Source organism: Syngnathoides biaculeatus, chromosome 14 (assembly GCF_019802595.1).
Source record: "Syngnathoides biaculeatus isolate LvHL_M chromosome 14, ASM1980259v1, whole genome shotgun sequence".
NCBI lineage: Eukaryota > Metazoa > Chordata > Actinopteri > Syngnathiformes > Syngnathidae > Syngnathoides > Syngnathoides biaculeatus.
This window is the reverse complement of record NC_084653.1, coordinates 1554748-1568354: the sequence shown is the minus strand read 5'-3', so window position 1 is coordinate 1568354 and position 13607 is coordinate 1554748. Positions and strand designations below refer to the sequence as shown.

The 13607-nt window shown below is 44.4% G+C and overlaps 2 protein-coding genes across 8 annotated transcripts in view; both read right to left on the bottom strand.

The window, feature by feature from the left end:
- Positions 1 to 8741, bottom strand: part of LOC133512214 (interferon alpha/beta receptor 2-like) — a 157243-nt gene extending 148502 nt beyond the window's left edge. Inside the window, exon 1 of the mRNA XM_061841612.1 lies at positions 8642 to 8741. The gene's annotated coding sequence lies outside the window, so the exon portion shown is untranslated. The remainder of the gene's footprint in view (positions 1 to 8641) is intronic.
- Positions 8742 to 8891: 150 nt separating this feature from the next.
- LOC133512212 (interferon alpha/beta receptor 2-like) overlaps positions 8892 to 13607 on the bottom strand; it is a 74985-nt gene continuing 70269 nt past the window's right edge. For 2 of the 7 annotated variants that reach the window (XM_061841604.1, XM_061841605.1), the window contains exon 9: positions 9635 to 12027. In XM_061841604.1, coding sequence (XP_061697588.1) covers positions 11290 to 12027 — 738 coding nt within the window. In that variant the 3' untranslated portion in view covers positions 9635 to 11289. Of the gene's footprint in view, positions 9211 to 9489; positions 12028 to 13607 lie in introns of those variants that run through there. The other 5 variants (XR_009798128.1, XM_061841609.1, XM_061841607.1 and 2 more) reach the window with 5 other exon arrangements.

Genomic DNA, 13607 nt, shown 5'->3' with positions numbered 1-13607 from the left:
CCGCCTCCTCCCTGCTTTCACTGCAGATCACAATATCGTCTGTGGACATGATGGTCCAAGGGGATTCCAGTCTAACCTCATCTGTCAGCCTGTCCATTTCGACTGCAAACAGGAAGGGGCTCAGCGCGGAACCCTGATGCAGTCCCACCTCCATCTTAAATTCTTCTGACACACCAACGGCACATCTGACCGCTGTTCTGATGCCCTCATTCATGTCCTGTACTGTTCTAACATATTCCTCCACCACACCAGACTTGGGCATGCATTACCACAGTTCCTCTCTTGGTAGTCTGTCATGGGCTTTCTCTAGGTCTACAAAGACACAATGTAACTCCGTCTGACCTTCTCTGTACTTTTCCACGAGCATCCTCAAGGGAAATAGTGCATCTGTGGTACTTTTTCTTGGCTTGAAACCATTTTGTTGCTCTCAGATACTTACTTACTGAGTCTAGCCTCCACCACTCTTTCCCATAACTTCCTTGTGTGGAAAATCATCATATTCATTCCTAGTTTAGTTTAGTTTAGTTTCCACAGTTATGAACATCGCCGTTATTCTTAAAATTCCATTCTTCTGGCATCTACACTCCCACTAGTATTCTATTGAATAAGTTGGTCGAAAACTCCCCATTCCAAATTGCTTCCATACCTCCAGTGGTATGTCATTGGGACCAACCGTCTCTCCATTTTTTATTCTATTCTGTGCCTTTCTAACTTCTCCCTTACTCATCGATGCCATTTCCCTGTCATTCACGCTTGCCTCTTCTACTCTACATTCTCTCCAATTTTCTTCATTCATTAACTTCTCAAAGTACTCTTTCCATCTACTTAGCACATTAATGGCACCAGTCAACATATTTCCATCGCTATCCTTGATCACCATTACTTGCTGCACATCCTTCCCATCTCTCTCCCTCTGTCTGGCCACTGCAGGTCTTTGAGGATCAGAATTCTAGCTGATAGACAGGTGTTCAAATACTTATTTACAGCTGTATCACACAAATAAATTGTTAAAAAAATCATACATTGTGATTTGTGGATTTTTTTAAAATATTATTTCTCACACAGTGGACATGCACCTACGATGAAAATTTCAGACCCCTCCGTGATTTCTAAGTGGGAGAAATATAGCAGGGTGTTCAAATTCTTATTTTCTTCGCTGTACATGTCACCTTTGTTTTTTGTATAGTGTGATGATGTTGCCATCCCTCATGTCTTGTGGTACTTCCCCCTCCCTCCAGCTCAGGCAGAGGAGATGGTGCAGCTCTTCAGTCAGGACATTTTTGGAGCACATCAGGACTTTGGCTGGGATAGTGTCTTTCCCTGGGGCTTTTCCCAGTGGCGAGGGAATCTATGTTGTCTTCAAGGATTGGTTTGCTGTCCAGCTGCTCTAGCATAGAAAGACGATCAACAGGATTGAGGGCATCTTCTGAAACAATGTTCTCCTAGTGTAGAGGTCTGAATAATGCTCAACCAAATGTTCCATTTGTTTTGGTCAGTCCTTCAGGATGTTACTGGAAGAGGATTTTAGAGATGCTGTTTTCATTCGTGTTGGTCAAAATGGCTCCTTGACCCTGTCATACATCCCCTTTGATGTGCCAGTGTCAGCTGCAGTCAGGACCTTGGAGCAGAGCTGGAGGCAACTGTCATTGGCACACCTCCGGGCAATCTGCTAGACTTTTATGTGGGCTTACCATCGGGTCAGGAGGTTCTGTTTGCTGTGGCTAAATTTATAGACAGTCACAGCCTTCACACCTTCAACTGCAGGTTTTATATCCACAGTGTAAGTTTCTGTTGACTTTTTGGTCTGCTTTCCAAACACCAACATTGCTGAGGTGTACACAATGTCCCTCAAGTACCAGGAGGCCCCATAGCTCAGTGGTTAGACATTGGTTTGGTAAACCAGGGGTTGTGAGTTCGTATCCCACTGGGAACTCCACTGCCCGAGAGAGGTTGCGTCAGGAAGAGCATCCGGCGTAAAAACTGTGCCAAACAAATATGAACGTTCATCTGAGATTTCATGTCTCTGCCAGCTTGGTAGACACTTTTCCAGGGCAGTGGCAAACTCTGCAGCCTTGGTTGGGTTTTGCGTGTTCCTGGTATTGATGCGTGGTCAGCCAGCTTTCTTTGAGTGATAGGTTCTTCTGGTCTGTAGTTCCACCTTGCTGGACACTAACAAGTGGTCTGTACCCCGACTCCTGTCCATTGAGAGCTCGGATAGGCTCCAGCACTCATGTGACCCTTGTGAGGATAAGCGTCTAAGAAATGGATGGATGCATGGATATTTTGTCATTTTTGTTTGTATCCAGTTTTAAATGTTTTATCTCTTTTTATTCAAAAGAGCACTGGTTTGGTAAACCAGGCGTTGTGGGTTCGTATCCCACTGGGGCCTCCACTCCCTGAGAAGGGTTGCGTCAGGAAGGGCATCCGGCGTAAAAATTGCCAAACATATATGTGCGTTCATCTGAGATGACACGCTGTGGCGACCCCGAAAGGGACAAGCCGAAAGAAACTTGATTCAAATCCTTTTAATCATATATAGCACATTAAGTTACCTCATGTATGAATTGCGCTATACAAATACATTTGATTTGACTTTATGTTTCAATTGACTGTCTATATGTTGTCATGTTTGTCGTACTCGAGCGACTTAAATTCCCTGTATGTTTCCAACGTACTTGGCGAATATAGATGATTCTGATTGTAAATACTTACATATCGTAATCCCTGCCAGACTGATTTGGAGTCGTTCGCACGAAACAGTTTTTCCATCTTTGCTGCAGAATTTTCTTTGTAATGTTAATTTCATTAGTTACCTGATTTCATCAATTTGTAAAGGACAAATATATTGAGCATTAGCCCGCTTTAAAAAGGGTATTTCATGATTGGTTGATTGAATAATAAGCACGGGCAGCACAATGGCGCAGCTGGAAAGTGCTAGCCTCACAGTTCTGAGGACCCGGGTTCGATCCCAGCCCTCCTTGTGTGGCGTTTGCATGTTCTCCCCGTGCCTGCTTGGGTTTTCTATGGGCACTCCGGTTTCCTCTCACATCCAAAAAACATGCAACATTGATTGTGAATGTGAATGGTTGTTCGTCTGTATGTGCCCTGCGATTGTTTGGACATGTTCAGAGACGAGAGAGTGAGTATATTGGTGGAAGGGTGCTGAGGATTGAGCTGCCAGGCAAAAGACCGAGAGGAAGACCAAAGAGAAGGTGGCCAGGGAAGATTTGAGGGCAGTTGGGGTAAGAGAGGAAGATGCAGAAGATAGGCTAAGATGGAAAAAGATGACACGCTGTGGCGGGACAAGCCGAAAGGAAAAGAAGAAGAAGATTCTTTCACATACATAATAAATTGATGGATAACTTTTTTTTTGTTAGAAATAGTAGAAATTGCTCATCTATTTATGAATTTGCCTTTAAAAGGGGTTTATAGCAGAAAACTGCCCTATCTAAACATAGTTGTTCAATACATATGACAATTTTTAATTTTTGTTCAGATTTTAGCAAGAATCATGGAAGTTGCTGGGGAGTGGGAAAGACCTTTGGACTTGTGCGAGTTAAAATGGATGTTCCCGCCCTCCACGATTTCAGGGGAAAGAAAACTCCAATTTCGAACTTTCAAAAATTTTGCAGCCTTACGGCCACATCCAGCCACGGAAAAGGAGTAAGGAGTAAACCTCGAGGAAAAATCTGGAGTCGGAGTCCCTCAGGGAGTCTGCAGGTGTATTTAGCTCCGTCCTGGGAGCTCCTGCGATGACACTGTTCCCAAGTAGTAGCAACCTAATAGTTCCTCTGGTCCCATTAGTGTTGTCGAAAGGGGAGACATTCGACACTTTCTTTCTGCTAGGGAAGACTTCCAATGAGCCACAGATACACAAAGTGGGTTTTGTAGGGAGAAACACATTGCTGACGATGATAGAATCGGGAAGCAAAAGCTCAAAGCAACTTCTCACACTCTGCCTAACACCACCAAAGGGCTCGTCTCCCTCGTCAGCATGTACACCAAAATGCTGTCCTTGTGGAGAGGTTCTATGAGAAAGCCACCATGAGCAATATCCCTAGAAAGGACCTGATGGTCTTACTGGGCATTGTCAATGCCAGAGTGGGTGCAGATCACATATCATGGTGCTCCTGCCTTGGACAATTCGGTGTGGGCAGGATGAACGAGAACAGCCAATGACTCCGTGAGTTGTATGCATACCACAACCTGTGGATCGGCAATTCCTGCTTCAAGACTAAGCCCCAGCATAAAGTCTCCTGGACCAACGCTCTACCATCAAAAATGTTCTTCACACACACTCTTACCACAGCACAGACTGCAATGCAGACCACTCATTGGTGCGGTGCAGGATCAAGACGTATCCAAAGAGGTTCCACTGTGGCAAGAAGCAAGGGAATCTTTGCATGGAAGTCAGCCAGATGTGTCAAACAGCACTTGTGGAGCAGTTCGCACAGAACGTTGAGAGAAAGTTGGCAGCCCCGAGGCACACAGACTCTGCCATGGAAAGGTGGGAGATCCTACTGGACATCATACACTGACTGCCTTTGCCACCTTCGGGGAAAAAAAAATTAAATCTCAGGATTGGTTTGAGGCCAGTCTGCCGTAATAACTGCGCTCATTTCAGCCAACCGTTATGTCCTCATGGACTACAAACATTTGCCCAATGAGCAGAATTTGCAAGTTCAAAGAGACACCAGAAATAAAGTCCAACCGACTGCCAGGCGTTGCACTGACAAGTACTGGACGGAGATGAGTGAAGCAATCCAGAAAGCAGCATTAACACGGAATATACGAGGCATGTACGGTGGCATCAAAAGGCCCTGGGAACAGTGCATAACAAGTCTGCCCTCATCAAGTTCTCCACCAGGGATATCATCATAGACAGAGGGCACCAGATGGAGAGATGGGTGGAACACTAATACAACCTCTATCCGGTGCAGAACCCTGTTGCACCTGCAGCTCCTGATGCCGCTGAATGCCTGCCCATCACAGACTAAATCAACACAGAGGCTACCGTGGAAAAGCTGAGCAAGCCCATTGACAGCTTGGCTTCTGGCAAAGCCCCAGTGATGGGATTCCCCTTGCCATGCTGAAGGACTGAAATACCACCCTATTGCTCCCACTGCACGATGTTCTCTGTCATTGCTGGCAGGAAGGGACCATACCACAGAACATGAGGGACGCCAAGACCATTACCCTCTACAAGAACAAAGGGGAATGCAGCGACTGTAACAACAGAGGCATCTTCCTACTCAGCATTGTATGCAAACTCTTTGTGTGGATTATTCTTGCCCGCTTACAGAGACCTGCCAATCATGTCCACCCAGAGTCACAATGTGGTTTTCTAGACATGGCCTTCTCCCTGAGAAATGCAGATAACAGCAGATGCCCCTGTATGTCACTTTCATAGATCTTACCAAGGCATTCGACCTCGTCAGGAGAGAAGGCCTCTTGAGGATCTTGCCAAAAATTAGCTGCCTACTGAAGACTATTTTACTTTTATTGCACTTTCATTATTTGCTTAAATTTGACCTTATACATTTAATCAATGGATAAAGTGTTGCCTATTTGCTAATCAGACAAGGATGTGTTGTGGAGCCTGTGGTTGTCCTTGATCTTTGTACGCAGAAAACCGGCTGGCGCCATCCTCCTCTCCCAGGCGTTGCTGTGGAGACGAACGACACCAGATAAGGAGCGGAAAGTTACCATCTCGGCCCAGGACCAGACTGCGGGGGGGCAGCCACTTTTACCATGGACCCATACATATAAAAACCTTGTGATACCGGGTAGCTTTTGTCTTTTTCTTTGGCTATCCTGCCAAAAGCCACATCTCATGTGCGGCTGATACCTAGATAAGACCCGGACGTCTGTACTGCACAGTTCCTTTTGTTGTTCCTGTTAACTTTTTCTAATCATTGGTCATATCTCCTCGACTCGTGAACACGCGTAGGGTCCAAACTCGCAAATCCCTACACTACCAAGACTGCAGAGGATGATCATGTCCTTCCACACTGACATGAAAGCTGTCACAATTCAAGTGCAGCATCTCTGACCAACAGCGAGGTCCTGTCTTGCAGTGGTCTACGAAGCATACTCTGGTCTGACAGCGCCAACTTGTATGGCTAGGACACGTCCACTAAAACATCCTGTGCGGCGACCTCGTTGCTGGGACGAGAGCTATAGGGTGACTGCAGCTACGCTACCGTAACGTTGTAAAGAGGGATCTGAAGGCCTCCAACAATAACCCATAGACCTGGGAGAGCCTGGCAGATGAGCGCTCAAAGTGGAGAGAAGCACAATGGCCAAGCGAAGCTGATAAAGGCTGCTGCAGAGAAGCAATCCCGTAGAAATGGGCGCAGCAACTCCAACAGACAAGACGTTTGTGTTTGTAAGAACTATTCCTTATGAGTCGTGTAAGATGTAAAATCTTCTTCATTTCGAACAGGTAAGTGACAAATGTGTCAACATCTCACATTGTGTTAAGCTTGTACAGAGTGCCTTTACCCGATTCTGGTTCCCATTATAGACCAGTACAATGACAATTGTGCAAAGGGAGCAGTTTAAAGTGACACATCGTGCGATAGTCGAGAAAATATATTACTAATACTAATAAATGATTGGACCAGCAGGATGTAAGTGAGTGTCCTAACAATGGTACACGGCATAAAATCGCAGGTTCACTGATCGAGAATTTAATGACTTAAAGAACAATTCAAATGCCTGCTAGTTTTGACTTGCATTGATCTGTAGCGCTTTCCCGACGAAAGGAGCTGGAAGAGCTGGTGGCCAGGATGTGGAGGATCTGAAAGGATCCTGCTTGCTCTGGACCTAGTTCGCGTAGCGTGCAAGTCCTCAATAATGGGTAGAGTGGTGCCGACAATCCGTTCAGCAGTTTTGATTCTCCGTTGCAGTCGGAGTTGAGTCCATTTTTGTGGCAGCCCCAAACCAGACTGTGATGGAGGTACACAGCACTGTTTGGATGACCGCTGTGTAGAACTGTCTCATCAGCTCTTGTGACAGGCCATGCTTCCTCATAAGCCGCTGGAACTACATCCTTTACTGGGCTTTTTTGAGGATGGAGTTGATGTTCGTCTCCCACTTCAGGTCCTCTGAGACTGTAATTCGCAAGAACTTGAGGGTCCCAACGGTTGACACACGACAGATGGACAACATCAGAGGCAGCTGTGGTGAAGGATGCCTCCTGAAGTTCACAATCATCTCTACAGTCTTTAGAGTGTTCAATGCCAGGTTGTGTTGACCACACCAAAGCTCCACTCTCACCACTTCCCATCAATACGCAGACTCGTCGCCATCTTTTATGAGGCTGATGAACGTGGTGTCATCTGTGAACTTAAGGAGTTTGACAGTCAGATGCCACAAGGTGCAGTCGTTTGTATAGAGCGAGAAGAGCAGAGGGCAGAGAACACAACCTTGTGGTGCCCCGGTGCTGGTAGTGCGCGTGGAAGAGGTGGTGTCCTGATCCTTTATTATTGCTCACCATTATACTTTATTATTGATTTTTGATGATTAATGATGCCTCACCTGCTGTGTCCTACCCGTCAAGAAGTTGTAGATCCACTGAGAGATGGCAGGCGAGCCGCTGAGCTGGAGAAGGTTGGAGGAGAGGAGTTCAGGGATGATGGTGTTAAACGCAGGAGTCTATGAACAGGATCCTCACATAGCCTCGCTGTCAAGATGTTTAAGGATGAAGTGCAGACCAATGTTGACAGCATCATCCGCAGACTTGATAGCTCGATAGGGAAACTGCAGTGGGTCCAGCTGGGGACCAGTGATGCACTTGAGGTGGTCCAGCACGAGGCGTTCAAAGGACTTCATGTTCACAGATATCAAGGCAACAGGCCTGAAGTCATTAAGACCTGAGACTGCTGCTTTTTAGGGGACTGGTGTAATGGTGGAACGTTTGAAGCAGGTTGGTACTTCACACTGTTGTAGAGACCTGTTGAAGATCTTTGTGAAGATAGGAGCAAGTTGGTCTGCGCAGAATTTGAGGCAGGATGGGGACACAAAGTCTGGGCCTGGCGTTATGTTGCTCTTTTGTTGTTTGAAGATCTGTCTACCGTCCCTTTCATGGATGTTAAATGGTGGAGTGGAAGGTGGTGCGGCTTGTGTTGCAGCTTGATGGGTGTGTGGTGTGGAAGTGTCTATTTTGAATCTACAGCAAAGGGTATTTAGGTCGTCGGCTAGCCCGTTCTTGTTTTCTGAGGGACGGTGGGGGGGAAGTTTCTTATAATTAGTGAACTGATTTGGAGTCATTAGGGTCAAGATGTTTTTCATATTTAACTGCCTAGTCACTCTTTGCAATGTTAATTTCTTTAGTCAACTGGTTTCTCGTGCCCTGTCCCCTCTACGATATGCAATCTCTTTAGCCTGGCGGAGTTGCCCAAGTTTGCCTGCAAACCACGGCTTGTTGTTTTTGAACATGCAACGTTTTTGTTGGTACATACACCTCCTCCCAGAAACTGACATACACAGGAGCAATATCCGTAAATTCATCTAGGATGTACATTGAATTTCACACTTCAGTCTGTGCAGTCAAAGCAGCTTTGAAGTTCAAAATTTTGCCTCGTTGGTCGACTTTTTAACTGATTTTACTAAAGGCTTTGCACATTTAAGCACTTACCTGGATGTAAGTATTAAGTACAGCAAGAAAAGATTAGAGGACCCCCAACCCCAGTCTGGTGGCCATCTTGGTCCGGGTGGACAGGTCAGGAGGATGACCCGGACGCCAAGAGCCAGGATCCCCACGGGGCGATTTGGGTGGACGACCTCAGTGAGGAACCAAACGGCGAAGCAGGAACCAGACCAAGGTAGGCAACTGCTCCGGACGAGGACCTCCCACGCTGTGGTTGCAAGACGACCAGGGATTGGTCGCCACCGAGGCTTGGCGAGGATGCAGCTGTGGACTGGTCACCAACGAGGCCAGGTCATGAAGCGGCTGGGAGCCATCAGGACCGAAGAGGATGATGGAGAGAAGGACCAGAGCCATGACCGCCACCATCACCATCACAGCCATCCCAAAGTTTCTCCAGCTCCGGGATGGCTCAACAGAACTCCCCAGCTCCTGTCGCCGTCGAGACAGGGGCGTGGGACGGCCGTGGACCGGTCGCCACTGGTCCTCCAGGACAGGAACGGAAATTTTTTGAAAAAATGGATGGCTGTGGTGCATTCTTGTGATATCTGGGAACAAAACTCAAGACAAAAATTGAAAGTAAAATTTCTAAGTCCTGACCAAAAAAAAAAAAAAAAATTGGGCAGAAGTTCCCCAAGGGCCAAGCCCAGTTTTTTTGCCCCCCACCCTCCTATCACTGGATAGCACAAAATCACATTTGTCATTAAAATATGCCATCTCATCTCAAGACAAATGAATTAAGTGAACTATTCAGTAAAAAGACATCTAAAATTGTCCTTTTCCCCACATTATAGATATTATAGTATAGATATAGTATAGAATCTACACGAAAATAATATCCTAGAATTTCTACACCGTACAGCAAAACATGTTAAAGAAGTTGATCTGTAGTAATTACTATTAACGTTTAAGTCTCAAACATGTCGCGTTGTACTGATACACTCGACCACATTGCTCACTATCTTAGATATAGATCAAGTAATAGTAATCGTATAATCAGTTGCCTTTAATATTTTGAAATATATATAGAGGAAGGGCATCTGGGGTAAAAACTGTGCCAAACAAATATGAGCGTTTCATCTGAGATGACACGCTGTGGTGACCCCTAACGGGACAAGCCGAAAGAAACTTACTTACTTACACACAGTCACTCACATTTGAAAAATGTACGGGTGTGGTCAGTCTTGCTCGCAGATAAAGTTGCGGGTGTGACTAGGGTTGGCCTTAAAATAACTTACTGGATTAATACAACATAACTGTAAATTAAAAATTAAAAAAACAAATACATAACTAAAATAAAAAACTAAAATTTCAAACTCAGAAATGACAATTTCGAATTTCAACTATTAGTAGAACATGATATAAAACGGCATTTAAAATTTTTCATCAATAAATCTGACAAACTTATCTGAAGAAAAGTTAAATGCGCTGGCCTGTCAAGGAATAAACACGCATGGTCTATACTCGCAATGTTTTGAAAATGCTGAAAGTTTAGTTACATAACTAAAATCGGCGTTATAGTTACATAATCGGCGTTCGTGGCAACATTGGAACAAACATTCCTGTCGGCAATTGTGACGTATTGTTGGGGGGGGGGCACGCATCACGGGACTGCCATAAATAGGAGGCCGGCTTGCTATAACGCGCCTTTATGTGCACGCGCTCGATGTATTGACCACACTTGAATCAAGCGACGAGATGGATGATAGTCTTGTTTATTTTTTTTACGCCGTCACACTGCCTCGCGATCGACGCAATGAGCACTCCCGGTGTAATTGAATTTCCTTTGACGTGGCTCATGATGTTGATGACTTCCGACGTAAATACGCTCGCATTACGTGAAGCAGTTCGGACATGCGCTTTCGTACACGCTCAGTACGGTTAACTTGAATTTGCTGTTTCCGGTTGAATAACGGTTGTTTTGGAGCATGCTCGTTTAGTTAATAACGTTTATGAAATAAACACGTAAATTAATGTCACGACCACACAAAATAAGCAACGTCTTGAGAAAATGCGAGGGAAGGGGCGTTATTGTTACTAATGATGGTGCCTCAACATGGCGACGCTCGTGAAAGCAAAACAACAAACTCAAACGCATATTCGTTCAAGTCGTATCCAGATTAATTTTAGGCAGTTTTTCCTAAATTGTCCCGAGCAATTTTCATGAAAATTTAAAAATCCGGAATTCCGGGAAAATCCGGAGGACTTTCATCACTGATTCATTCATTCATAGAAAATTCTCCTGGAAAAGTAATTTTGGCCACTTATAGCCTCCATATTGAGGTTGTCTATTGAGGACTAAATGCTATCATAACATACATCAGTGTTTTCCAAACTTTTAATAAGTGTTTTTACAAGTAGCAAGCATGGGATGTGAAGAGGGAGGTTTCATGGGGCAAACAGAAAGTTTAACACAAGTTATATTAGATGCTGAACACAAAGCAAGGAGACACAGGAGTTGCACATTTTGACAAGGCAGAGGGCTCAAGCTGAGATGGATTTAGAAACTGGCGATGGAAATTACAGCTCGATATATAGAGCCTGTGTGTTTAGATCAGTTTGTTTACAAGCATCAAATAAACAAAAAATAAAACAAACATTGACAGCAATGTACAGTGTAACACTATTGCAGTTGTATATCAGCGTTCTATATATCCTAAGAATTGCTCTTCTTCCAAATCCTCTTGTGTCTCATCATCATCACACCTGTACTCGGAGCAAGCCTCATCAAAGATTGTACACTTCTTTGATCTCAACTCATTTAAGCCATTTTGCACATCTGTGTTGCACAAATTTTGCTTTGTGGCTATTAAGGAAGGTTCCTTATCGGACAGCCTCAAAGAATCAACAAGTGATTTTTCAGTATCTAGTTCCTCTTTCCTGCAGGTGATGGAAGAAGTCAGAGTCACTGACAACAGGTTGATACTTTCAGACATGTTGAAAGTGTTCTCGTTCATTTCTCCTTCCAATTGAAATATGAGTTGCTCCTTTATTTCAGTTTCAGGCTGCCAAGACATAGATGTGTCTTCATTTTCAACTCTTGTCCCGAGTTGATCCGTCCCCGATTTATCAGATGATAAAGCCAATGTATCTGCTTCGGTGTGTGACCTCACAGACAAAAATGTCCTTAATATGTCCCAAGAATAACGACAGGTACTTTCCCCTGAGGAGTTTTCAGAACCTCTGTTTATATAGATATCACTTTCCTTATTTTCTTCCTCTTCAGCCACCTTTTCTTCCACACTCCCAGAGTATGTGGTCTTGTGGGCGGGATATAATGCGCTGGTGTAATTTTGTTTTTGTATGTCAGAGCCAATCGATATCAGATCAGGGCTTATTTCCTCTACTGGAAGATATTTTGCATGGATGAGGGCCATCTACAATGGGGGGGGGGGGGGGGGGGGGAGAGGAGGAAAGTAATTAGTATGTTTTTTCATGACCAAAACATAGTCCTCAAACCCTGGTTTCAGGTCAGTATAAAATGAAACATGAACACCACATGGATCGTGGACACAAACCAACATTATAATGACAAAACAAAAAAATCGCCCCCCAATACAGTTTGGTGCAGACAAGTGACAAAATTTAATCAAGTATTTCAAGTCAAATCAAATCCCAGCCCTGCCTGTGTGGAGTATGCATGTTCTCCCCGTGTCTGCATGAGTTCTCTCCAGACAGTCCACTTTCCTCCCAAGTCCCAAAAACATGCATTAATTTGACACCCTAAATTGCTCTAAGATGTGATTGTGAGTGGGACTGTTGTCTGTCTCTATGTGCCCTGCGATTAGCTGGTAATCAGTTCGGGGTGTACCCCGAGCTCCTGCCCGATAAAAGCTGGGATAGGCTCCAGCACTCCTGCGACCCTTGTGAGGATATGCGGCTCAGAAAATGGATGGATGGATATTGTTAATAGAGAGCTAAATAAATGACAAACCTACTCTGTATTGCATAAGAATGAATCTGAAAAACTCTTGCTATCTTCCTCAGATGGGATCCACCAGACAGAACAATCAACATCAGAAGTGCTTTAAAAAAACAATCCAAACTGATACGGTTGTGTCTTGTCCATCCACTAGGGGCTCTAGAGAAGGGAGTGATGAAATGTGGGCCGTAGAAAAGGAAACAAAGAAAATAAAGAAGAAAGTAGCTTTGACAGTAGTAAATGCTGTGTGGTAACTGAAAACTCAAAGGAAAGAATTAGATATATTTTTTCTTGGAAATACAACACACATGTCCAAATAAAGCTTGTCATGCTGCAATCCAGTGCATTATATCCTACTAGCAATACAATTGCCTGAATACTTTTTACATCTAAATTTATATATTTTTTAAATCCAGAAATCCTCACTTCTTGAGCACAGAATATAAAGCAATAAATCAATTTAGTGAATGAGTCATTACACTACTACTACTACTAATAATAATAATAACAAATCAGGTATTAAAACTGAAGATCCATCAATCCATTCATTTTCTGAGCCACTTATCCTCACAAGTGTTGCAGGAGTGCTGGAGCCTATCCCAGCTGTCATTGGGCAGGAAGCGGTGTACCATGAACCATGAACTGGTTGCCAGTCAATCGCAGGACAGATGAAGACAGACAACAGTTACACTCACAATCACACCTAGGTGCAATTTAGAGTTTCTAATTAATGTATGTTTTTGGGATGTGCCTGGAGAAAATGGCACGGGGAGAACATGTAAACTCCACACAGGCGGAGCCTCACTCTTCCCCCTCCACCCCTCTCATTCACGCACATATATTCTGTTTTACTTTGGCTAATCTTCAATGCTCTCCTTTCCAGTGCATCCCTCCATCTTTCTAATTGTTCATCCACCTCCTCCCTGCTTTCCCTGCAGATCACAGTGTCATTTGTGAACATCATGGTCCAAGGGAATTCCAGTCTAACCTCATCTGTCAGCCTATCCATTACCACAACAAACAAGGAGATGCTGA